Source organism: Podarcis erhardii (genome assembly GCF_964252035.2).
Source record: "Podarcis erhardii genome assembly, chromosome: 4".
Taxonomy (NCBI): domain Eukaryota; kingdom Metazoa; phylum Chordata; class Lepidosauria; order Squamata; family Lacertidae; genus Podarcis; species Podarcis erhardii.
In genome coordinates, this window is record NC_138508.1 from 7,756,371 (window position 1) to 7,782,455 (window position 26,085).

Here is a 26,085-nt window from a genome sequence, read left to right on the forward strand (position 1 = left end):
GAGAGAAAAACTCACAGCAGTACCAAAAAAAGAGAGTCGCCTTTTATTTCTGAAAGGATTCCTTACCATGTCCTCTCAGATCCAAAGCCACGATCCGGCACTGGACACGGCTGATGATGGCAGACTGCAAGGAAGGAAAAGATTTCATTTATCAGTTTTATTCAACAGGGCTTACATACGGCTTAATCACCAATACCTGTAAGGCGTTTACAAAAGTACAATATGAACTATTGGGAAATAATTTATAATGCATTGGGGGTTGGGAATGTTTAAAAGCACTTAAAAAAACAACCAACAGAGTCCTTTCTTTTGAGGATAATTCAGGTGGAAATTCCCAGGTGTCAAAAAGGGATATTAATACATGCCCCTACTGCGGCCTGTGTTTTGTTAGCCCCAAAATGTAAAATGAGCAAGGTCCCAAGCAAAGAAGAACAGCAAATTAAACTGATGGAATATGCGCAGCTTGCAGACATAACATACAGAATAAGATAACAAGAAGAACATACGTTTAGAGAAGACTGGAAAACGTTTATTGAATATATGGGGGGAAATTGTGTACATCTGAAAACATTGGCAGCGTTCAGATAAATTTAACAGTGTAAATAAGTTTTGATGGATGTAATAATGGAATACTGAATGGTTTATATAAAATATGCAGGGATTAATGTTATGCAAAATGAACCATGGAAAGAGAAGGAGGGAAGTATTGAAATTTTAAGGTTGCTTAAATGAATATTTTACCATATTTTTCACCCCATAGGACGCACTTTTTCCCCTCCAAAAATGAAGGGGAAATCTGGGTGCGTCCTATGGGGCGAATACAGGCTTTCGCTGAAGCTTGGAGAGCGAGAGGGGTCGTGCGCACCGACCCCTCTCGCTCTCCAGGCTTCGGGAAGACACCCGCAGCCTAGGCAGCCCTGCAGGAGGTCCGGCAGGGCTGTCTAGGCTGCGGATAGCAGCCTGCTTCCCGGAGCGCAGGGCGCGCTGAAAGCAGAACGCCCGGCGCTTCGGGAGCACATCCGCAGCCTGGGCAGCCCTGTGGGAGTTCCCCGCAGGGTTCCCCACGCTGCGGATAGCAGCCTGCCGCCCGGCAGGCGGGGCACCCTGAAGCAGAGTGCCCCGTGCGCCGGGCAGACATCCGCAGCGTGGGGAGCCCTGCAGGAGTTCCCCGCAGGGCTCCCCACGCTGCGGATAGCAGCCTGCCGCCTGAGGCAGACATCGGCCAGCCCCACAAGCTCGGGGGACAGCAAGGCGCAGCGCCGTTCCTCGACCTGGTTCGGTTTCCCCGACCTGCTTTTGGGGGGAAAATAAAGGGGGGAAAATTCCTTTATTTCCCCCCAAAAAAACTAGGTGCGTCCTATGGGACGGAGCGTCCTATGGGACGAAAAATACGGTAGATTGAAAAACAGAATAATTAAGTTTATTTATATATAGAACAATATGAACTATCCACTCAAAATAATGATTATAAAAAGATCAGGCATTAAGCCGACCTTAAAAAGTGAAAATGTAAGTAAAAGTACACCCACACACCCCTGCATTGCAGGGGGTTGGTCTAGATAATCATGGGGTCCCTTCCAATTCTACAATTCTATGATACATGTTGAAGCACTTGTCAAAATTACATGCAAGGGAAACTTGCCTGAACAATAATAGATTTTTTGGAAGGTGCTGTAAACAGCATAGCGAAGGCATGCTTAATATCAATGGGCAGGGAGTTCCAGAGGATTGGTTCCTTGCAAGCGAGGAATGAATATTACGAGGTGTTATGAGAATCATAAGGTCTAAGACAGGGAACCCCAAACTCGGCCCTCCAGGTGTTTGGGGACTACAACTCCCATCATCCCTAGCTAACAGGACCAGTGGTCAGGGATGATGGGAATTGTAGTCCCCAAACATCTGGAGGGCCGAGTTTGGGGGTGCCTGGTCTAAGTTATAAAATAAGTGTTCATAAATGTACCAGGCAAACACATTCATAAATATATAAACCACATGTCTGAAACAGGATGGGAAAACAGTTCTGAAACCATTGTGACTCCCCCAAATTGACCTCAAACGTTTCTCTGCAAGGAGGAAGGAAATGGGAAAACCTCCCCATTGTCTCTTTGCTCATAAATCCTGTCTTAAGGGCATATCTGTGTATGAATAGGGTGAGCCTGTGACTTGGATTTAGGAACTGAGAATTTACCATCACCAAAGAATGCCCAGGCTGCCCTAGTAAAAGCAATCAGTGACCATTATCAGGTATCCTGGCAGACAGGTTTTCTGCTGTAGACCAACCTCCTTCTGTGATGTACGTATGATGTTTTGGGAGGTGGTCTTGAGCTAAGGGAAAGGTAAAGGGACCCCTGACCGTTAGGTGCAGTCGTGACCGACTCTGGGGTTGCAGCGCTCATCTCGCTTTATTGGCCGAGGGAGCTGGCGTACAGCATCCGGGTCATGTGGCCAGCATGACTAAGCCGCTTCTGGCGAACCAGAGCAGCACACAGAAATGTCATTTACCTTCCCGCTGGAGCGGTACCTATTTATCTACTTGCACTTTGATGTGCTTTCGAACTGCTAGGTTGGCAGGAGCAGGGACCGAGCAACGGGAGCTCACCCCGTTGTGGGGATTCAAACCACCGACCTGATCGGCAAGTCCTAGGCTCTGTGGTTTAACCCACAGCACCACCTGCGTCCCAGGTCTTGAGCTACAGGGTGTCAATTTCAAAAGTCTATTTAAGGGCTTGCGCACCATGTTTCTCGGTTCCCGTTCCCTCCTGCATGTGGTGAGTAGGGACCCTGTTGCAACAGTTTAATGAAGACCAGGCTTGCTAGCCGCTTTGCTTCTCAATATTCTCTGGTTGGCCTCTGTTCTTTTCTCCGACCGATGGAGAACCTACATAAGGACTCTTGGATACCCCATAAGGGAAAAGGAGCATCTGTCAGTTTGTGATGTGGCCAGTTTGGAAAGCCATGCGCAAGCCAGTTTGGAAAGCCATGCGCAAGCGCTTCACCTGCCCCCTAGGAAGGGAAAGGGCTGCCGGCCAGAGGGAGCACTCTGGTCCCATTGACTAACCTGGGGGGGCCTCGGACAAAGAGGGCAGGCAGCTTGGAGCAGCGTAAACTAACAAAGAAGCCCCACCAGGAATATGAATGAAGCTAAGTGGGTTGGGGAAGAGAATGGGAAAACAGTGGGACTGGGAGAAGGCCAAATCTCTCGGAGGGCCTCCGGTCTTTTAAGTAGTGGAAGGGGGGCTGTGCAATGGGGACAAGGCGACCCACTTAAAGAAGAAAAGGCTGAAATTGGGACAAGATGACCCACATCAGCAGAGCAGGGGAAAAACAAATTCTGCAGACCCAAGCAAAACTCATGCAAGTAAACATAGGATGCGATGCATGTCCCCTCCTGTTTGGAATAATTTATTCTGCAAGTTTTAACTGCCGGGTGGCGCTGTGGGTTAAACCACAGAGCCTAGGACTTGCCAATCAGAAGCTTGGCGGTTCGAATCCCCGCGACGGAGTGAACTCCCGTTGCTCGGTCCCTGCTCCGGCCCACCAACAGTTTGAAAGCATGTAAATGTGCAAGTAGATAAATAGGTACCGCTCCGGCAGGAAGGTAAACGTCGTTTCCATGCGCTGCTCTGGTTTGCCAGAAGCGGCTTAGTCATGCTGGCCACATGACCCGGAAGCTGTACGCCGGCTCCCTCGGCCAATAAAGTGAGATGAGCGCCGAAACCCCAGAGTCGGCCACGACTGGACCTAATGGTCAGGGGGGTCCCTTTACCTTTACTGCTTAACCATTTTTTTTTAAAAAAAAACCTCTCTATGCAATTACATCGTGTTAAAATTTAACAGATTTTGGAAACAAGTAGGCACAACAAAATGTCAGGGGTCAGCAAATTTTTTCAGCAGGGGGCTGGTCCACCGTCCCTCAGTCCTTGTGGGGGGCTGGACTATATTTTTTTTTGGGGGGGGGGGGAAATATGAACGAATTCCTATGCCCCATAAATAACCCATTTTAAATAAAAGCACACATTCTGCTCATGTAAAAACACCAGGCAGGCCCCACAAATAACCCAGAGATTAATTTAAATAAAAGGACACATTCTACTCATGTAAAAACAGGCTGATTCCCGGACTATCCGCAGGCCGGATTTAGGTGGTGATTGGGCCGGATCCGGTCCCTGGGCCTTAGTTTTCCTACCCATGGTCCAACTATTAGGGATGCAGGCAGAAATAAGGGGATCGTGATCTACTGGGTGAGTGATCCAGTGGAGATCAGGTTAAGAGGATGGTTGGGGCTGATCCAAAAACTGCCCCTCCTTCTTTCCTGACTGCTTACAAATCCAAACAACAGGAGGAAGATCTTTCTGGGGGTAGGAGCTGTTTGACAGTGGACTCGTCTCTTCTTGGAGGTTTCTAAGCAGAGGTTGGATGGCCATCTGTCATGGATGATCTAGCTGAGATTCCTGCATTGCAGCGGGTTGGACTAGATGAGTGTTTCCCAACCTTTGGTCTCCAGCTGTTTTTGGACTACAACTCCCATCATCCCTAGCTAGCAAGACCAGTGGTCAGGGATGATGGGAATTGTAGTCCAAAAAACAGCTGGAGACCAGAGGTTGGGAAACACTGGACTAGATGACTCTGGAAGTCCCTTCTAATTCTACAATTCTGTAACTTTCAACTCGTGGCATTTACTGAAGACAACCATCTGAATGCCAGCTCCTCTTTAGACCTGAACTTAGTCCAGCGATTGCATCCTTTTGTGTGCAGGATCCAAGTTTCCTTTGCACTGGGTGGGCAGATGTGTGAACTCTCAGTCAGAAGGGTGGAAATAGGGAAAAAGCTCCAGTCTTTCCCAAAATAAGGGGTGGGGTGGGATTTGCACCAGGCACACTTATGAAAAATAAGAGCCCTGCTGCAAAGACGATGGCGCTTCGTGATTTGTCCCTGCCACCTAAATAACATATTTTTGGAATTGCACTGATTAAGCGGCATTGAGGCTCCAAGGCATGTTTTAAAAATAGGCCTTTTGTTCCAGGAAAATCGACTGGGTGGCAAAAAACCAGGCGCACCCGGCAGCGGCGGAGAATGCCTGTTGAAAAGTCTCCCAAGAGCCAAGGAGACAAGCGATGCCTGCAATTGCGGAAGCCGTTATGCCCTCCAACTTTTAAGCCAGGGACGGGGAGACTGTGGCGCTCTGGATGTAGCTGAACTCCAACTCCCATCATCCCACAGGCCATGCTGGCTGGGGCTGATGGGAGTTGGAGTCCAACAGCCCCTGGAAGGATCCAGGTTCCCCTTATTTTACTTTCTTGTGCTGCAGGAATCCAAGGAAGGTCAAACAGGGGCTGAGTTGAGGGAATTTCTGCAAGCCAGTAGCAGCGAAAACTTTGGGCATGTCTGCTCAGAAGAAAATCTCGTGGCTTGCTACCCAGGTAAAGTGGACCCAGGGTTGCTGCCTTAAGCCAGTTCGGAAGAGCCATGCTGAATCGGATTTCCCACGCAGTGTTCTGCTTCCATCAATGGTCCAAGCAAACAGGAAGCCGCCTGCAACCAAGTTAGGTCATTGTTCCATTGAGATCTGTATTGTCTACCCTGGCTGGCAGCCGCTCTCTGGGGTTTAGGACAAGTCTCTGCTAGCTCTACTAGGAGATACAGGGGAGAGTGAGGCCATTGCTCCATGTACCCTAGACTTCCCTGACCTGGGACCCTTCTGGCGGGGCTGATGGGAGTAGTAGTTAGAAAACAAATGAGGACACTAGGTTAGGGGGGGGAAACAGGGATAGCTTAACTGGCAGCAGCAGCAGCTTACAGAATTGGAGAGTTGGAAGAAGGGGTCACTAGAGTCATCTAGTCCAACCCCCTGCAATGCAGGAATCACAGCTGCAGAATCCCTGAAAGGTGACCACCAAACCTCTGTTGTCTCTCACTTGGACTACTGCAACGTGCTCTACATGGGGCTACCTTTGAGGGTGACCCGGAAACGACAACTAATCCAGAATGCGGCAGCTAGACTGGTGACTGGGAGCAGCTGCCAAGACCTGAAAGACCTACATTGGCTCTCAGTAAGTCTCCAAGCACAATTCAAAGTGTTAGTGCTGACCTTCAGAGCCCTAAACGGCCTCAAAGGCCCAGTAGACATGAAGGAGCATCTCCACCCCCATCGTTCCGCCTGGACACCAAGGGCCTTCTGGCAGTTCCCTCATTGCGAGACGTGAGGGAACCAGGCAGAGGGCCTTCTCGGTAGTGGCGCCGCCCTCCTATCAGATGTCAAAGAAGTAACAACTATATGACATTTTAACAACTATATGACATTTTAGCTGCTGCCATAATTGTATTGTTTATCGTTATATTGATTGTTAATTTAAACTTAATTTTATTGTGTTTCTGATTTGTTTAGTACGGTATGCGAGTCTGGCCTGGGACCGTAATAAATTCAATTCAAATATATGATGTTTGGGGAAGCTTTTAATGACTGTTGTTTTAGTGCATTTTTGGCCTTCTATTGGAGGCCGCCCAGAGTGGCTAGTGATACCCAGCCAGATGGGGAGGGGTAGAAAAAATATATTATTATTATTATTATTATTATTATTATTATACCTCCAATGAAGGAGAGCCTGCCGCCTTCTGAAGGGGCCTTTTCCTCTGTCAAACGACTCTTGCCGTCACAAAGTTCTTCCTGGTGCTTAGTCAGAAAAAATATGCCCCTCACCACAAAGCTCAATATTGGAAGATGCAGGACAAACTGAAGAAAAGTCTTTTTCATGCAGCGCAGAGTTAAAAGGGTGGGATTCTGTGTTCCTGCCTGACTGGAAGGCTTCTGGGAGTGCAATAATAATAATAATAATAATAATAATAATAATAATAATAATAATTTATTATTTGTACCCCGCCCATCTGGCTGGGTTTCGCCAGCCACTCTGGGCGGCTTCCATAGAAACCAAAAATACACTAAAATATCACAGATTAAAAACTTCCCTGAACAGGGCTGCCTTCAGATGTCTTTTAAAGATAGGCTAGCTAGCTGCTTATTTCCTTGACATCTGATGGGAGGGCGTTACACAGGGCAGGCGCCACTACCGAGAAGGCCCTCTGCCTGGTTCCCTGTAGCTTTGCTTCTTGCAATGAGGGAACCGCCAGAAGGCCCTCGGAGCTGGACCTCAGTGTCCGGGCAGAACGATGGGGGTGGAGACGCTCCTTCAGGTATACTGGACCGAGGCCGTTTAGGGCTTTAAAGGTCAACACCATCACTTTGAATTGTGCTCGGAAACGTACTGGGAGCCAATGTAGGTCTTTCAAGACCGGTGTTATGTGGTCTCGACAGCCGCTCCCAGTCACCAGTCTAGCTGCCGCATTCTGGATTAGTTGTAGTTTCCGGGTCACCTTCAAAGGTAGCCCCACGTAGAGCACATTGCAGTAGTCCAAGTGGGAGATAACTAGAGCATGCACCACTCTAGCTAGACAGTCCGCGGGCAGGTAGGGTCTCAGCCTGCGTACCAGGTGGAGTTGGTAGACAGCTGCCCTGGACACAGAATTGACCTGCACCTCCATGGACAGCTGTGAGTCCAAAATGACTCCCAGGCTGCGTACCTGGTCCTTCAGGGGCACAGTTACCCTATTCAGGACCAGGGAGTCCTCCACACCAGCCCGCCCCCTGTCCCCCAAAAACAGTACTTCTGTCTTGTCAGGATTCAGCCTCCATCCGTTAGCCGCCATCCATCCTCCAACCGCCTACAGACACTCACACAGGACCTTCACCGCCTTCACTGGTTCTGATTTGAAAGAGAGGTAGAGCTGGGTATCATCCTCTATGCTTGCCTGGACGGAGAGGGGTGCATGTGTGTGTCTCTGTATAGTGTTACACACCAACACAGAGTGGTAAGATTCCAGGGAGTTCAACAATCTTGCCTCCATGGAATAAAGGTTAGTGGAGACTGCGGTGTCTTTAGGATGTATGGTTTTCTCTTCAAGTCCTATTATAGCCCTGCAACCAGATCTCCTCCTCACTGCAGATGCTTCTACATTCACAGCAGGTGCCCTGCTCTCCGTCATAGCCTTTAAAAACAAGGCAGCTATTGTGCTGGAAATCCACAACGCATTTGCTTGCGGCCATCAAGCCACAACATGAATTCTCATCCCGGAGGACGCTTTCCGGGTTTATTCTGTAAAGGCGCTTTGTAATCAGAAGGCGCTCCATAAACAACAAAATATTAACCACAGGAAAAGATGTACAATCAGCTGTTCACTTACGGTAAACACAGCCCAGGAAAGGGCAGAATGGCCTCCGCCGTGTAGAAGGAGTAAGACGGGACCCTCGGACCCACTCTTGTAAATTCGAAAAGTGTATGAACAGTTAAGGACATTGTAACCTTCTCAAAATAAAAAGAGTTAAGATGCAAGCTGCGACATCGTCTGTGCCTCCCAGGAACACATCGCCGCTCAGTCAACAGGACATTATTTTATTTTTTTACGCCCAGAAGACTTTGGCACCGTCCTTTGGCAGCGCTGAATCGGTTCAGTGCCACCCAAAGCGAGCTCAATCAGGGAAACATTTTGCAAACATCACCGCCCAAGGCCATCTGCCGGGAGCCACACTGCATGGAGGGTGGCAGCTTCTAAGCAGGTGGCCTTATGGCTATGTGCACAACAGAGGACCCTATAAATCAGGATTTTTTTTTAACAAAGGAGGGGAAAAGGATATATCCTTGCCAGAGTCGCTCTCAACCACAACATCCTCCATGGACTCGAAGTACTGGCTCCACGGGACAGCAGAATAATCACGCTTCCTTCCAGGCCTGGAAAACAGAGACACAACGCTTAAATATTGCTTAAGAAGTATTTTGCTGTGTGCAGGAGGGCCCTTTATGTGCAACGACAGCCTTGTTCTTGCAATTTAAAAGAAGGAGAAGAAACTTACGGCCATTCCTTTCATTACAGATTGGATTCCCCTGGGGTACCACAAAATAATCCAGGCTCCATCACTGCACATCTTTTGCCAGCAACTCAACATTTTATTTATTTACCAAATAAAGCTTTAGAAATCTATACTGCTGGATGGTGGAGTCAGGCAAGAGAAATAATATCACAGGTTGGCAGACAGACATTTCACAATCATCCTGGGACTGAATATAAGGAAGACTAAGATCTACATCAGGCATAGGAAACCTCGGCCCTCCAGATGTTTTGGGGACTACAAATTCCCATCACCCCTGACCACTGGTCCTGTTGCTAGGGATCATGGGAGTTGTAGTCCCAAAACACCTGGAGGGACGAAGGTGCCTATGCCTGACCTACATCCAGCAACCTTCCAGATGTTGCCGGACTACAACTCCCATCATCCCTTGCTGCTATCCATGCTGACTTAGGTTGATGGGAGTTGTGGGTACATAAGAACAACATGCTGGATCTGACCAATGGCCAATCTAGTCCAGCATCCTGTTCTCACAGCGGCCAACCAGATGCCTGTGGGAAACCTGCAAGCAGGATTCGAACACAAGAGCCCTCTCCCCCGCTGGAGGGATGCATCAGGGGCTGAGAAGGCCAAACACATTCCACACAAAGAAGGTGTTCTATGAGATTACTGAAACGGGACGCGGGTGGCGCTGTGGGTAAAACCTCAGTGCCTAGGACTTGCTGATCGTAAGGTCGGCGGTTCGAATACCCGCAGCAGGGTGAGCACCCGCTGTTCGGTCCCAGCTCCTGCCCACCTAGCAGTTCGAAAGCACCCCTAAGTGCAAGTAGCTATATAGGGACCGCTTATCTAGCGGGAAGGTAAACGGCGTTTCCGTGTGCGGCGCTGGTGCTGGCTCAGCAGTGCAGCTTCGTCACACTGGCCACGTGACCCGGAAGTGTCTTCGGACAGCGCCGGCTCCCGGCCTCTAGAGCGAGATGAGCGCGCAACCCCAGAGTCGGTCACGACTGGCCCGTACGGGCAGGGGTACCTTTACCTTTACCTATGAGATTACTGGAACATGGGTTTGGGGGCTAAATCTCCTTCTCTCACAACCAGATACAGTGGTACCTCAGGTTAAGTACTTAATTCATTCCAGAGGTCTGTACTTAACCTGAAACTGTTCTTAACCTGAAGCACCACTTTAGCTAATGGGGCCTCCTGCTGCTGCCACGCCACCGGAGCACAATTTCTCTTCTCATCCTGAAGCAAAGTTCTTAACTTGAAGCACTATTTCTGGGTTAGCGGAGTCTGTAACCTGAAGCGTCTGTAACCCGAGGTATGACTGTATTCCGAAGCTTCACCTGAAACTACTCCAGCCAGGAAAGGGCTGCTTGCCTAATTTCTCCAACACAGCAACACCAAAACAGTCTCGCCTCTTTCATTATTTTCACCATGCAGGCAGAAGCTGAGATTATTAGTTCAAGGTGGCCTCCGTCCTCCAAAAAGCCGCTCAGATCTGCCAGAAGCATAGCCCGATGTGCTGCAGAGCAAGCTTCCCCAACCTTGTGCCCTCCAGATGATTTGGACTCCCACAAGGCTGCTGGGAGTGAAGAGTCGAAAACATCTGGAGAGCATGAAGACTGGGGGAAGGCTAGTCCAGGCTGGTTAGCTGTTCTCACCGCAAAGTCTCGGGCGGAGATCTCGGCTGGCTCCGCAGCCAGTGTTGTTGTTGTTTTATTGCTTTCACTGGGGAGTGGACCTGGGACTTCTGCGTGCAAATGGTGTGTTTGAGCAGCGAGCGACGGCCCCTCCCAGAGAGACGCCTTCCGCTCTCACTTTGCATCTTCCATGCACAGCAGGTTTCCTTCAGCGATTCCCCACCCAGCCTTCCCTGGCAAATGGCCAGCAAGCGTCACAATCTGGTAACACTGTCCTCTCCTTCCCCCAAACGCCACCTCTTTGAAAGCAGGGTTCAGGTCCCTCCTTTTTGCAAACAGCACACCCCGCGATCCCTCACAGCCCCCATGCATTGCTTGTGCCGGATGAACATCACCTACCTCTGATGGAATCTGATGCACCAGGATCAGGCCCCCCCAATTCTCTGAGCTGGTTGCCGCCTTGAGGTTGCTCCTATTGCAATGTGATTTTTACAACACATACAATGACGGGACGTGGGTGGCGCTGTGGGTTAAACCACAGAGCCTAGGTCTTGCCGATCAGAAGATTGGCGGTTTGAATCCCCACGACGGGGTGAGCTCCCGTTGCTCGGTCCCTGCTCCTGCCCACCTAGCAGTTCGAAAGCACGTCAAAGTGCAAGTAGATAAATAGGTACCGCTCTGGCGGGAAGGTAAACGGCATTTCTGTGCACTGCTCTGGTTCGCCAGAAGCGGCTTAGTCATGCTGGCCACATGACCCGGAAGCTGTACGCCGGCACCCTCGGCCGATAAAGCGAGGTGAGCACCGCAACCCCAGAGTCGTCCGCAACTGGCCCTAATGGTCAGGGGTCCCTTTACCCTTTACAATGAAGAGAGGAGCGCATTAAGCTTTCACATCACAAACGACAGCCTTCAATTTCCAGGAGAATGCCCTTCTCTATCCTTTCTCACTGGGCAAAAAAAAGGACCCCTTAAACCCTTTGGGTAAGGGTGAAGAAATTGCAACGCCCTATGGCATAAGGCCAGAAGCAGCAGTCAACCTGGGATTCCCCAGGTGGCCTCTGTCCATGTCTGCAACCGAGGAGCAGTGCTTTTTACGGGGCTAACTACTGCCTCCAGAGCACCTGTGTGCATGCAGAAATTCAGTCCTGCTCATGAACCAACCTTGGAGAGCGGGTGAGGGTTATTTCTCGCACGCTCTCAGCCAACTGGGGCGGGAGTGGGGAACTAGGGTGGCCTACCCTGCAGGGCTGTTTTGTACACAATGCATTTCAGAAAACACCATTATGAGCACCACAGCTGTTGTTATCCACCCTTTTAAAGCAGGCACTTTTACACACTTCCGCCCTGACCTTTGGAACTGGGCCCCACATTAATATAACCCCCCCATATTACACATCACATAACTCCTATTTGCTGTTGGGATCTGTCTGTTTCAGGAGACAATGGAGGAGTGTGCCTTTATGTCAAACCCCCATGATACACAAATATATATATACATGCATATCCACATTGAATATATGTAAAGGAAAAGGGACCATTAGGTCCAGTCATGGCCGACTCTGGGGTTGTGGCGCTCATCTCGCTTTATTGGCCGAGGGAGCCGGCATACAGCTTCCGCCGGAAGCAAAGTTCTTAACCCGAGGTACTATTTCTGGGTTAGCAGAGTCTGTAACCTGAAGTGTCTGTAACCTGAAGCGTATGTAATCCAAGGTACCCAGTGGCGTAGCGTGGGTTGTCAGCACCCGGGGCAAGGCAAGTAATTTGCGCCCCCTAACCCTAACGCCCAGATGTCGCGCCCGGTGTGGCCGGCCCCCCCCTGCACCCCCCACGCTACGCCACTGAAGGTACCACTGTATATTTATATACATACTCACATACAGATATATAAAAATACATATATATGAGAATATAGACAGCGTATGTATAGATAGGACACACACACACACACCAGGCTTCCATTGAAAGCAGAGATCACCCCCTCCCTCCTTCAAGCCCCCCTTCATTTTGCAGACAATCACCCCCCCCCAAGACTCCCCCACCCACGCGTGCTGTGGAAAATCCCACCCACCCCACCCACATAAACCCTGGGCAAACCCCGCCCCGCCCCATTCATCCTCCCCAAAGCCACGCCCCCTCCTCCACTCGGCGCCCCCTTCCCCACCCCAGCCGCATGACGTCACGCCACCTCCCCGGTCCCCCCGCCGCGTGACGTCATCTCCCGCCGCGTGACGTCACCCGACCCCCCCCCCCCACTCTCTGCCCCTCGCGTACCCCATGCGCATCTTGGGCAGGGCCTGGCCGCTTCCCCCGGCGGGTCCCGGCGGGCGAGGGGGCAGGCGGCCCAGCTGCAGCTGCTTCTCCAAGGCGGACATGGCGAGGGCGGCGGGGAGAGGCGAGGCGGCGGCGGCGAAGGGGCAGGATCCGGCCCCCGCCCTGCCAGAAGGAGCCGCCGGCCAGCCGCTCCCAGCAGCCTCTGCGCGCCGGAAGGACGCCTCCCGCGCCCCAAGGCCTGCTGGGAAATGGAGTTTCTGAAGATTCCAAACGGGAGTGGCCGCGGTGCACCCTGGGAGGCGCGGTTCCGTTGTAGGGGGGCGAGCCAGGCGGGGCGGCGCCGTAGAGATAGTAAAGTGTAGAATCATAGAATCCTAGAGTTGGAAGAGACCACAAGGGCCATCGAGTCCAACCCCCTGCCAAGCAGGAAACACCATCAGAGCACTCCTGACATATGGTTGTCAAGCCTCTGCTTAAAGACCTCCAAAGAAGGAGACTCCACCACACTCCTTGGCAGCAAATTCCACTGTCGAACAGCTCTTACTGTCAGGAAGTTCTTCCTAATGTTTAGGTGGAATCTTCTTTCTTGTAGTTTGGATCCATTGCTCCGTGTCCGCTTCTCTGGAGCAGCAGAAAACAACCTTTCTCCCTCCTCTATGTGACATCCTTTTATATATTGGAACATGGCTATCATATCACCCCTTAACCTCCTCTTCTCCAGGCTAAACATGCCCAGCTCCCTTAGCCGTTCCTCATAAGGCATCATTTCCAGGCCTTTGACCATTTTGGTTGCCCTCCTCTGGACACGTTCCAGTTTGTCAGTGTCCTTCTTGAACTGTGGTGCCCAGAACTGGACCCAGTACTCCAGGTGAGGTCTGACCAGAGCAGAATACAGTGGCACTATTACTTCCCTTGATCTAGATGCTATACTCCTATTGATGCAGCCCAGAATTGCAGTGGCTTTTTTAGCTGCCGCGTCACACTGTTGGCTCATGTCAAGTTTGTGGTCAACCAAGACTCCTAGATCCTTTTCACATGTACTGCTCTCAAGCCAGGTGTCACCCATCTTGTATTTGTGCCTCTCATTTTTTTTGCCCAAGTGCAATACTTTACATTTCTCCCTGTTAAAATTCATCTTGTTTGATTTGGCCCAGTTCTCTAATCTGTCAAGGTCATTTTGAAGTGTGATCCTGTCCTCTGGGGTGTTAGCCACCCCTCCCAGTTTGGTGTCATCTGCAAATTTGATCAGGATGCCCTTGAGTCGCTCTTTAGTTTTCCATGATTAAAAGCTGAAATATATTTATACTTTTTCCATTACAAATGGTCCTATTCCATTCAATTCACTCATGCAGTCATAATCTCTCCTTCCTTTGCCCCCCTTTCACGGCTCCCATTGTGACTGCATATTCTAATTGCTCCGTAAGTTTTATTGCCCTCCCTCCTCAATCGTACCTTCATATACTTTAATCCGCTCCATCCCTGCTAACATTTCAACCTGCAAACATTTCCCACTCTCCTTTAAATACTCCACTCTTCCTGATCTCTTATTCTATAACAACAATAATTTATTATTGTTAATAATAATAATGTTGATATTAATATCACTATTAAAATTAATGATTATTTATGTAGACAAGGATTAAATGTAAGGTATGTGTTTAGAATAGATTTATGAGAAATTTAGAAAACTTATTGATTAGAATATTTGTGTGAGATTGTTTGGGGAAAATACAGAATAAAAGATACAATCTTGTTTAAAATGTATATAGGAAGTGCAGTGTAAGCGATTGAAGTCAATCAATGAAATTTTATGATTATTTTCATATTGCGATATTTGTAGAATTAACTAGGAAGAGATTCTCCCAATTTTTCTTCTTTCCTCTTTATTTTTTCTTCTTTTTCTTTTCGTTTTTTCTCTCTTTTGTTCCTTTTTTCATATATATGTGCTTATTTGAAATATATATAGGTATGTATTTGTAATATTTTGTTTATATTTTCTAACAAATTATGTTAAATAAACAATAAAATAAACTAAAGAAACTATTAATATTATTTTAAAATCTAAAATTGTTTTTAATTCTAACAATCATAATCATAATTACTAAATTCGATGAAATTTGCTAAACCTGAATACTCCAGCAATTTCACCCGCCCTTGCTCTCCATACCTGATTTGGGAGAAGCAGAGCCGCGGCACCTCAACTGGAATGCTCCTCTACAATCTTATCTCTACGGTGCTAGCGAAGGTCCCCGCGAAGACGCCTTTCAGTGGCTGCGCCTGCAGCCCCGCAGCGCCCTCTGGAGGTCGGAGGTCGCACCGGAGGCGGCGAAGTGCCCGCCGGGCTTTCCTCCCGCCGTTGGCGCCGGTTTCCCAGAAGGCCGCGCGGCGGCGGCGGCGGCGGCGGCCGTTGCTAAGCAGCGGGAAGCGGGCTCGGGCGGCCTAGTCGGGAGGATGAAGCAGAGGAAGGCCAAGGCGGCTGGTCCGGCCCGGCCGGGGTCCGGCCGCAAGAAGAAAGGTGAGGAGGGGTCTCGGGCGGGCGGGGAACCCGTAAAAGGAACGGGGCGCGGCGGGGTGTCATTAGCGACCCACCCCGGATCGGCGGGTGAGGCGGGCAGGGAAGGAAGCGACAACCCCGCCCCCCCGGGCTCACCGCATACCTGAAATTTATTAATATTATTATTATCGTCATCATTACCGGGCTCACCACTTGCCTTAATTTTATTTTTTTATTTTTATCATTATTATTATTATTATTATTATTATTATTATTATCATTACCGGGCTCACCACATGCCTTAAATTTATTATTATTATTATTACCGGGCTAAGCACATACCTTAAATTTATTATTATTATTATTATTATTATTATTATTATTATTATTATTATTACCGGGCTCACCACATACTTAAATTTATTATTATTATTATTACCGGGCTCTCCACCTGCCTTAAATTTATTATTATTATTATTACCGGGCTCTCCACATGCCTTAAATTTATTATTATTATTATTATTATTATTATTATTACCGGGCTCACCACATGCCTTAAATTTATTATTATTATTATTATTATTATTATTATTACCGGGCTCACCACATGCCTTAAATTTATTATTATTATTATTACCGGGCTAAGCACATACCTTAAATTTATTATTATTATTATTATTATTATTATTATTATTATTATTACCGGGCTCACCACATACTTAAATTTATTATTATTATTATTACCGGGCTCTCCACCTGCCTTAAATTTATTATTATTATTATTACCGGGCTCTCCACATGCCTTAAATTTATTATTATTATTATTATTATTATTATTATTATTATTACCGGGCTCACCACATGCCTTAAATTTATTATTATTATTATTATTATTATTATTATTACCGGGCTCACCACATACCTTAAATTTATTATTTTTTTTATTACCGGGCTCTCCACATGCCTTAAATTTATTAATATTATTATTTCTATTATTACCAGGCTCACCACATACCTTAAATTTATTATTATTATTATTATTATTATTATTATTATTATTATTATTACCGGGCTCACCACATACCTTAAATTTATTAATATTATTATTTCTATTATTACCAGGCTCACCACATACCTTAAATTTATTAATATTATTATTATTACTATTATAACCAGGCTCACCACATGCTGTAAATTTATTAATATTATTTCTATTATTACCAGGCTCATCACATACCTTAAATTTATTAATATTATTCTATTATTACCAGGCTCACCACATGCCTTAAATTTATTAATATTATTATTTCTATTATTACCAGGCTCACCACATGCCTTAAATTTATTAATATTATTATTTCTATTATTACCAGGCTCATCACATGCCTTAAATTTATTAATATTATTATTTCTATTATTACCAGGCTCACCACATGCCTTAAATTTATTAATATTATGATTACCGGGCTCACCACATACCTTAAATTTATTATTAGTAGTATTAGTATTATTATTACTGGGCTCACCATATACCTTAAATTTATTATTAGTAGTAGTAGTATTAGTATTATCACTACTACTATTACTACTACAACTACATTTATATTTATATGCCGCCTGGTAAGGGACTCGAGGTGCCTTGCAGACAACAGCAAGAACAGCTAAAAACAAAGAAAGAAAAGCAACCGTCAAAATACAATTTAGCACTGATAGAATTTGGGAATTATTCTAGGGACAGAACTACCTAAATTGCACAGCTCCGTTCAAAAAAATTGAAATAGAAGGAATAGGAGGGAAAATAGAAAACGTAAGGAGGGGGGAGAAGTTAAAACAATGGACCGGGGGGGGGGGGAGAAGAGAAGCCGATGTTTTGTTGTGTATTTGGATGTCATTGGGTTACTATGTAATAATTGCAAGATGATAAACAAAGTTAATTTTTAAAAAGAAATAAACTAACTGGCCTGGGTTGGATAAAGAGTAATGCTATGCTCTACCTCTTCTCCACAGACGTCAGTGATATCTCCCCCTCTACAAGTTTGCCTCCGCTTGTAGAAGGACAACTGCGCTGCTTTCTGAAGCTGACCATTAGCCAAATCTTATGGATGGTTGCCAAGCCACCTGCTTCCTTCCTTATCCGGGTGAGGTGGTGGGGAGAAACATCGGACGGGACAGCCTTTGTTCCCCGGGATACCTCGCAGGCCGAGCAAAAAACCCTCAAAACTACGACCCGCTACCCAGTTCGGTGTGGACCAAAACAGTTTGTCTCCTATCTGACAGGTACAGCTACTTCTTTGAAGCCTGAGCATGTGGTTTGTTAGTTTAGGGTTGGACAAGCTGCTAAAGCACAAAATGGCTACTTTTAAAATGAGGCTGCATTTTAAATTGCATTTTAATCTGTATTTTAAATTGCCCCCCTTATGTTTTTACTGTGGTTTTATTGGTGTAAGCTGCCCTGAGCCTGACTCTGGCTGGGGAGGGCGGGGTATAAATATAATTTATTATTATTATTATTATTATTATTATTAACAATAATAATAATAACAAATGGAAGGCAGTGAATGTGTTTTGCCCCTTCAAATCATGTCCCAGTGAGTCAGCTTAGAATGAGATGTAACAAACAATGAAATTATTCTGCATTGCTGGCAGATAAGGTTCATTCTCATAATTGGTGGGCAACTTCTGCTTTTTCAGAGCCTTATAAAAGTTGCTAGCTGATGGCCCCTCAGTTTGATGCCTGCTTTAGAAGGATTTTATTTATTATTTTTGGTGGGAGGGAGACCCCTTCCCATTGCCCCTTTCACTTTCTCCCCAATTCAGGTCTTTCCATCACCCCTTGTTCCAGGCCCCAGCCTGGGCCACCTCCATACCAGTTTCTTATTTCCATCATGGTAAGTATCCAGCCATGGCTAAGAGATGGAGGTGAGGAACTGGTTTTCATATACAGTGGTACCTCAGGTTACATACGCTTCAGGTTACATACGCTTCAGGTTACAGACTCCGCTAACCCAGAAATAATACCTCAGGTTAAGAACTTTGCTTCAGGATGAGAACAGGAATCTTGCTCTGGCGGCGCAGCGGCAGCAGGAAGCCCCATTAGCTAAAGTGGTGCTTCAGGTTAAGAACAGTTTCAGATTAAGAACGGACCTCCGGAACAAATTAAGTAATTAACCAGAGGTACCACTGTATAGGGTAGCTTGAATAGCTCAGCCACTTGTTTCTGCATCTTGAAGTAAAAGCACACATTGTGCTGTTTCTTCACGTTTTGTTTATTGAGCTTGTTTATTTTTGTTTGTTTTGCCTCCTACAGATATGGGTGCTCTTGTCCTGGAAGTAATGGCGAAACCAAATCACCTTCCAATTGGCCGGGTGCAAATCAATGGGCTGGCACAGCTCTCTCCAAGTCACCCAATCAGCGGATTTTTCACCATTGTCTCACCGACATCTGAGAAGATGGGAGAGCTACAGGTAACTCTCAAACCTTTCCCTATTTAATGGTCATCCCCACCCCATGTTAGCCATGTGCTCCAAGTTCAGCACATGGTGAGGTGGGCATGGAAAACACAAGATAAAGCTACTAACAAATTTAATAAATAATAATAATAATAAGGTGTGAAGCGATTAAAAAATTTGTTTTCCAAATGCTAACTAATACTGTTGAGCCTTTTCAAACATTGTCTTTCAGGTATCGCTTGTTCTGGAACCGCTGTCTGAAACCTACGACAGCAACAGCTCCGTCCCAAACACAGATGTCAGCTTCAGTGCTGGTTTGTCAGTCCGGGGAACCAAAGAAGCGGTTGACTCTAACCCATTCCTTGCACCCTCGCAGCCTCACAGGCCAGCTAGCACGAATATCGTTGGAAGAGAGTCCGCTAGCAGTAGTAGGGCCACCACACCAAGGTGTTTTTCTCTTTTTTGGTTTTCCATTTTGATCTCAATGAATGTTTTAAGATGAAGAGACAGATAAATACATTTTGAGCTGCACATTGGTCAGGGTGGAGGCTTTTGTTCCCGTTGTGAAGCCCTTTAATAGGCCTTTGTCATTTTATCACCTGTTGTTTGCCGCCCTGGGCTCCCTTGGGAGGAAGGGTAAGGGAGAAATTAACTAAGTGATGGCAGGAATGGGGAACAACATGTGGCCCCCCAGAGGTGGGACCCTCAAAACTCCCATCAACCCACCGGCACAGCCAAATACAGTGGTGCCCCGCAAGACGAATGCCTCGCAAGACGGAAAACCCGCTAGACGAAAGGGTTTTCCGTTTTGGAGGTGCTTCGCAAAACGAATTTCCTATGGGCTTGCTTCGAAAATGTCTTGAGAGTTCCTGCAGGTTATTTTTCCTCCCCCCCCCCCCCCGTTTTTCTAAGCCGCTTATCAGCTGATCCGCTAAGCCGCTTAACAGCTGATCCGCTAAGCCGCTTAACAGCTGATCCGCTAAGCCGCTAATAGCGCTAATCCGCTAAGCTGCTAATGGGCTTGCTTCGCAAGACGAAAAAACCGCAAGACGAAGAGACTCGCGGAACAGATTCTTTTCGTCTTGCGAGGCACCACTGTATTGGGGATGATGAGAATTGGAGTTCAGCAACATCTAGAAGGCTTCATGGGGTCGTATCAACTGCCATTTTTCCTGTAATAAATAATAATAATAATTTATTATTTCTACCCCAGCCACTCTGGGCAGCTTCCAACAAAAGATTAAAAATACATTAAAACATCAGTCATTAAAAACTTCCCTAAACAGCTGCATTCACTTCCTCATGGCACGTATTCAAGGGGAAAGGAGGCATCTGAGTATGTTTCCCAGCACAATTCAAAGTGTTGGTGCTGATCTTTAAAGCCCTAAACGGCCTCGGTCCAGTATACCTGAAGGAGCGTCTCCACCTCTATAGTTCTGCCCGGACACTGAGGTCCAGCGCCAAGGGCCTTATGGTGGTTCCCTCACTGCGAGAAGCCAAGTTACAAGGAACCAGGCAGAGGGCCTTCTCGGTAGTGGCACCCGCCCTGTGGAACGCCCTACCACCAGGTGTCAAAGAGAAAAATAACTACCAAACTTATAGAAGACATCTGAAGGCAGCCCTGTTTAGGGAAGCTTTTAATGTTTAATAGGTTATTGTATTTTAGTGTTTTGTTGGAAGCCGCCCAGAGTGGCTGGGGAAACTCAGCCAGATGGCCAGGGTATAAATATTAAATAATAATAATAATAATAATTATCCAAGGTCCTCTGGCTGTTCTGGGTGTGGTACCACATCAGGTGGGTTGGAGAGCTGCTTCCAGGGCATCTTTGGCTCTCGTGGATTCCATTGCCTCTGAACCTAGAAAGGGCAGGCCCTCAAGAGACCCAGAAAAGGGTGCTGGCCACTTTGTTTTGGTTTAATTTGTAAGTGGAGCTCATCTTAGATGGAAAGAGAGACCATATTGTCTTCAGTGGGTTCCTTGTCCCATAATCTCATATTGATGGGAAGCTGGCAACCCACTGGTCCGGGAAAAGCACTCTCCACTCAAGATTGCACACCTCCCTTGAAGAACAGCATGGGAGAAGCATGTGCTAGGTTTTCAGTGCTGGCAAGGAACCAACACGATTGTGTTCTGCATTCTCATGTTGGACAGGACTATCGGCTGCTAGTAAGCCTTATGCATGCTTAAAGTCCTTTTTTAAAAATGCTAATGGGCTGAACTCTGGCTTCCATTAAGCACCCAGGGAGCTCAGTATTCCTCGGGAAAGCTTATTTTAGCACATGGGTAGGCAAACTAAGGCCCGGGGGCCAGATCCTTCTAAATTCGGCCCGTGGATGGTCTGGGAATCAGCATGTTTTCACATGACTAGAATGTGTGCTTTTAATTAAAATGCATCTCTGGGTTATTTGTGGGACATAGGAATTCATTGTTCTCTCCCCCCGCCCCCTCCCCCCAAAATATAGTCTGGCCCCCAACAAGGTCTAAGGGACAGTGGGCCGGCCCCCTGCTGAAAAAGTTTTCTGACCCCTGTTTAAGCAGATCAGAAGCTGCATAGGTGTCTGTTACGCATATCAAAGTGGATTGCTGTCATTACCCATAAGCATTTCAGGGTGGGTGGGCGTGCCAGTCTCTTCCCAGTTCACGTGAAGCCATGACTTGAACATCCTGGGTTGCAAAACGGCTCATGAGTCCTGTCTCTGTGTCCCCCAGTGATGATGACCTCTGTCAGGTGATGCAGGAGATGACTGAACTCCTCAATGGAACTCAAGAGAACATATTGCCAAATGTCTCAGTGCCCAAGTAACTCTGCAGGCCTGAATGTCCCCTAGCCCTTCACTCTGCAGTGCTCTGAAGGCAAGGGTGTGTTTTCTGTCCCCATTATTCAGCTCTCCCTGTCAGTTATACTGATACTTTATATGCATGCCCAGAACAGCATATGGGGCATTTTGGAAAACCATCATTGAGTTAAACTTTGTGATGGTGCTTGTGTTTTGGAACAGGGGCAAGGATCACTTGTACTTTCAGGAGAACTCCGAGAACCTAAAAGAAGGGTTTTTTCGACCTCAGCACCACCACCTCCAAAGGCACAATGATTCCGTCAATGCAAATGATCCCAAACAACAAGGGTTGTTTTCCGGTGGCTCTGATCTTGAGGCTCAAGTGAGATTGGCTAAGGAAAGTGCCAAACCTGCCCACGTTCTGTCTTGCAACAACCCACCCACAAAAGATCTCCTTTCAGGTATGTATATAAACAGTTGGGTTTCATCTACGATGTTATCGTTTTAAAAAGTTCTGTCACGTTGCACTTTCTCCTATAGGAGTGGTCAAGGAATGGCTCGCCCACAAGCCAGTATGTACAGTTGTTATTTTAAATTCAGTGTTCACTCCTGTCCTCTTTTCCCCAGCCCTTTTGGATAGAGGCAATAGACTCCGAAACGCTATGGTAGTGTCTGCAATGACATCAAATCCAGATCCCGATATACAGCTTTATGAACTTCAGCCCATGAAGCAGGATGTCTCCAAACTAGTTGAAAAGTGAGTTGGGGAGAGTATGTGGGAATGTTTGTGTCATATAATGTTTGTGTCATATAATGGCGTTCAGGATACTTAATAAAAGCAGTAAGTATCAAATCACTTTTTCAGAGTAGCTTGGGGCCAACAATTCTATAGACACAGACAAAATACAGATAGGTAGCCGTGTTGGTCTGCCATAGTCAAAACAAAACAAATTCCTTCCAGTAGCACCTGGAAGTGTAGTGTATCTGAAGAAGTGTGCATGCACACGAAAGCTCATACCAAGAACTGACTTAGTTGGTCTTTAAGGTGCTACTGGAAGGAATTTGTTTTGTACAGACAAAATAGTTACGGTTCTATCTCTGACATCTGCTGAATTAGGAATATGCAAGTTGCCAACTCTATATCAGAAAAAACCATGAAGTGTGTACATTTACATCTCATTTCAAAGATATATGATCTAACTTTGTATGTGTGTGTATACTAAATTGAGGGAATCAGTGGATTGGTCCAACAGTCTGTAACCACCTTTACTCATTCGGTACCCTATTTTCTGAATTCTTACTCAAATGAGTGAAAATGGAAGCCTGTTGAACTAGAGAGGGGCTCAGATTGTTTTAAGGGGTTTTTTGCTGCAGGAACGAAACATAGCAAAACACTACAATCCTATATATGTCTGAAGTCCAATGGGATTTATTACAAGTTAAATGTATATGGGTCTGCAGCCTATAGCAATAAAATTTGTTAAAATGCCTGGTGAATAAATGATGCTGATGTTGGCACCAAGCAAACCTCATTGGTTTTGGTAATTTATCCTTGCTTAATATCATAACAACACCCCCCCCCCCCCCCGTTCAGCCTTACCCAACCTGCTGCCCTGCGGCTAAAATTGGACTACAACTTCCATCATTCCTGGCCATTCACTGTGACTTCCGGGGCTGATGGGAGTTGTAGTCCAAAGCATCCAGAGCATACCATGCCCGAGAAGTGCCTAGTTCACCTTTATTGGCATATTTTCTTATCCAGGAATCTTAAAAACCTGCACCCTGGCCTCATATCTGCCGTTGAAGAGCCGCTTCAGCCACTGCCTGATGGCTCAGAATTTGATTTACATGCTGAAAACAGAGCAATCCAGCTCTTGCTGGGCAGGTAAGATGTGAAATGTGTGGGGAGACCTCCAGCAACAAGGGTCATCAGAAATACAATAGATTCCGTCTAACACAGCTAGAGACTCCGTCTCATTTGTGTTCTGTACATCACCTAGCAGAGCGGTGCTGGATAAAAACCAAAAAGCTAGGACAGTGCTGAATTCAACGTTACTGTGTGCATGCGCATGTCTGTGTATGCAGCTAGATGATGTGCATATTTATCTTCTTTCTTTCCCCACAGTTCTGGTTCTTCCCCTCTGCGCCTTTTGGATGGTACAGGCTCTCCCCTGGAATGTATCTCTCCCGGGAGTGAGGTGTACGACAGTGAGCTGAACGACCCCCACTATGACCAGAGCCTGCTGGAAAACTTGTTCTACACGGCTCGAGTAAGCGCCAGAGGCGTGTAGGTGGTTTGGGCATGTTATTGTGACTAAGCTTTCCATGAACCAAGCCAGTCTTACCACAGTCAGCTTACTGGCTAGAAAACATTATTTGTACATAGTCTCTTATCCTGTGTTTGAAGAAGGGGCCTTGATCAGTGGTAGAACCCATGCTTTGCCTGCGCAAGGTTCCAGATTCTACCTCTGTCATCTCTAGTTAAAAGAGTCTCAAGAGGGGCTGTGAAATACTTTTCTGCCTGAGATACTGGAAGGCTGCTGTCAGTCAGAGTACTGGACTAGAATGAACCAGGCAACAATTCTGCAAATCAAAGTCTGCTTTGCTTATGTCAGCACAGTAACCTGGCGCCCACCAGGTCTTTTAGACTACAACTCCCAGCAGCCGTAGGCATTGGAAGTTACCGTATTTTCGCTCTATAGGACACACTTTTTCCCCTTCAAAAATGAAGGGGCAATGTGTGTGCGTCCTATGGAGCGAATGCAGGCTTTCGCTGAAGCCTGGAGAGCGAGGGGGTCGTTGCACAGCGACCCCTCTCGCTCTCCAGGCTTCAGGCAGCTATCCACAAGCTTTCGGAGCACTCCGAAGGCTTGCGGACAGCAGCCTGCAGCCTGAAGCCCGGCAAGCGCTGTGCCAACTCCTGCTGCGCTCGCCGGGCTTCAGGCAGCTATCCGCAAGCCTTCTGAGTGCGGCAGGAGTTCCCGCTGCGCTTGGAAGGCTTGCGGATAGCTGCCTGTTCTGGGGGCTGGGATCAGGGGAAGCTCGGGCTTCCCCGCCCCCAATCCTGCAAGCTCCAAGAGCGGCGGCGAGGTTGCGCGCAATCTTGCTGCCACTCCTGGACCTGGGGGGGGGGAATATATATATTTTTTTCTTTATTCCCCCCCCTAAAAACTAGGTGCGCCCTATGGTCCAGTGAGCCCTATGGAGCGAAAAATACTGTATAGTCTAAACATTTGGGGGGTGGGGGGGCAACAGATTGGGGAAGGCTGGCTTATGTTCTTCCTCTATGCCTCTCCTTTCATTCCGTCTTACCTCTCTTGAACTGGGCATCGTCCAAAAAACGAGAGCTGCAGAAAGACAAAAACGTTTGTTTGAGGTGTGCAAAAGACTTAAGTGAAGTTTAAAACACTAGCCCCCTCCTAGGTCAATCAGATTTATGTGGTGCCCCCCCCAATAGAAGATTAGCACAGCTTGTCCACAGAGTGTTCTCCTGAGAAAATAATGTTGCGTACTCACCATGAAGATTCTTTTAGTGTGAGGCATGTGTATCCCCTTGGCACCCTTGGCAGCTAGAGGCATCCCACATAAAAAAAGTATTCATGTAGGAACACATCAGATATGCCACACCTCTCATTTGTGCCGGGACTTGCTGGAGGAGTAGATGAAGACCGGAGGTTCTGCCTCTGCCCCTTTAATTTCACACCTTTCCAGATGCTCCTCATATCTCTCTGTCTAGCTTGGCCACAAAATAGAATTTGAGTAGAGATTAAAAAAACTTGCAGTGTTTGGAAAAGGTTACCATCTTTTAAAAAATAATAATTCTATGGTTCCTTTTATTAATCCAGCAACGTGCCTACTAAAACAGATCATGTATTTCAGCAACTGAGTTTGAATTCTATACTGTAATTACATTTTTTTATTTAAATGTTTTTTTATTTTCCATTTTTGAAAATATCACATCATATCACCTTTTACAAAGTTTTAGCTCTGCCGAGCTTTTGACTTCCCTCCGTTCCATCATCTGGTTTTTATAAGTGGTTACCATCTTTAATCTCAATATAAGGAGAACTTCCTTTTGGTAACTGAATCGTTAATTCCTGAGTGTTCTGTGACTGTTAAATGTTTTTTGCTTTTCTCAATCTTTTTTCCTTAGAAGTCTGACAGCAGCTTAAGTGACTTCCTCAGTGACGAGGAAGATGCTGTTGCTTCCGGAAAACTAAACAAGTCGCAGAACAGCAAGTGTCGGAGATCAAAAAAGGCTTCAGAGTCTAGCCCCTTGGGTCAGAAAGGGACTCGGGAGACAAAACCCAGGTAAACCAGTTGCTGGGGGCTCCATTACACATGACTCAAGCAGCTCAGAACTGTAATAACTTAATGACTGCTTCTCTCCATGTGAACCGACAAGGACTCTGCGATCAGCATCCGAGGGCCTACTTTGTGTGCCCCCTCCAAAAGAGATCTGAAGAGCGGCAGCACGGGAACAGGCTTTTTCTGGAGTGGCTCCCCATTTGTGAAATGCTTCGCCAGGGAGGCTTCCCTGGCACCACTGTTAGACA

The 26,085-nt window shown here is 46.9% G+C and overlaps 2 protein-coding genes across 2 annotated transcripts in view; one reads left to right on the forward strand and one right to left on the reverse strand.

Moving 5' to 3' along the window:
• The window catches only part of PPME1 (protein phosphatase methylesterase 1), a 40,806-nt gene extending 27,815 nt beyond the window's left edge, over positions 1 to 12,991 (reverse strand). The window contains exons 1-4 of the mRNA XM_081860595.1: positions 12,808 to 12,991; positions 8,686 to 8,780; positions 8,236 to 8,327; positions 67 to 124 (exon numbers count right to left, since the gene is read on the reverse strand). Coding sequence (XP_081716721.1) covers positions 67 to 124; positions 8,236 to 8,327; positions 8,686 to 8,780; positions 12,808 to 12,908 — 346 coding nt within the window. The 5' untranslated portion in view covers positions 12,909 to 12,991. The remainder of the gene's footprint in view (positions 1 to 66; positions 125 to 8,235; positions 8,328 to 8,685; positions 8,781 to 12,807) is intronic.
• Positions 12,992 to 15,150: 2,159 nt separating this feature from the next.
• The window catches only part of C2CD3 (C2 domain containing 3 centriole elongation regulator), a 56,966-nt gene continuing 46,031 nt past the window's right edge, over positions 15,151 to 26,085 (forward strand). The window contains exons 1-9 of the mRNA XM_081860896.1: positions 15,151 to 15,322; positions 17,309 to 17,578; positions 18,609 to 18,766; positions 18,984 to 19,198; positions 21,752 to 21,990; positions 22,157 to 22,286; positions 23,292 to 23,414; positions 23,655 to 23,799; positions 25,683 to 25,840. Of these exons, the coding sequence (XP_081717022.1) occupies positions 15,259 to 15,322; positions 17,309 to 17,578; positions 18,609 to 18,766; positions 18,984 to 19,198; positions 21,752 to 21,990; positions 22,157 to 22,286; positions 23,292 to 23,414; positions 23,655 to 23,799; positions 25,683 to 25,840 (1,502 nt within the window). The 5' untranslated portion in view covers positions 15,151 to 15,258. The remainder of the gene's footprint in view (positions 15,323 to 17,308; positions 17,579 to 18,608; positions 18,767 to 18,983; positions 19,199 to 21,751; positions 21,991 to 22,156; positions 22,287 to 23,291; positions 23,415 to 23,654; positions 23,800 to 25,682; positions 25,841 to 26,085) is intronic.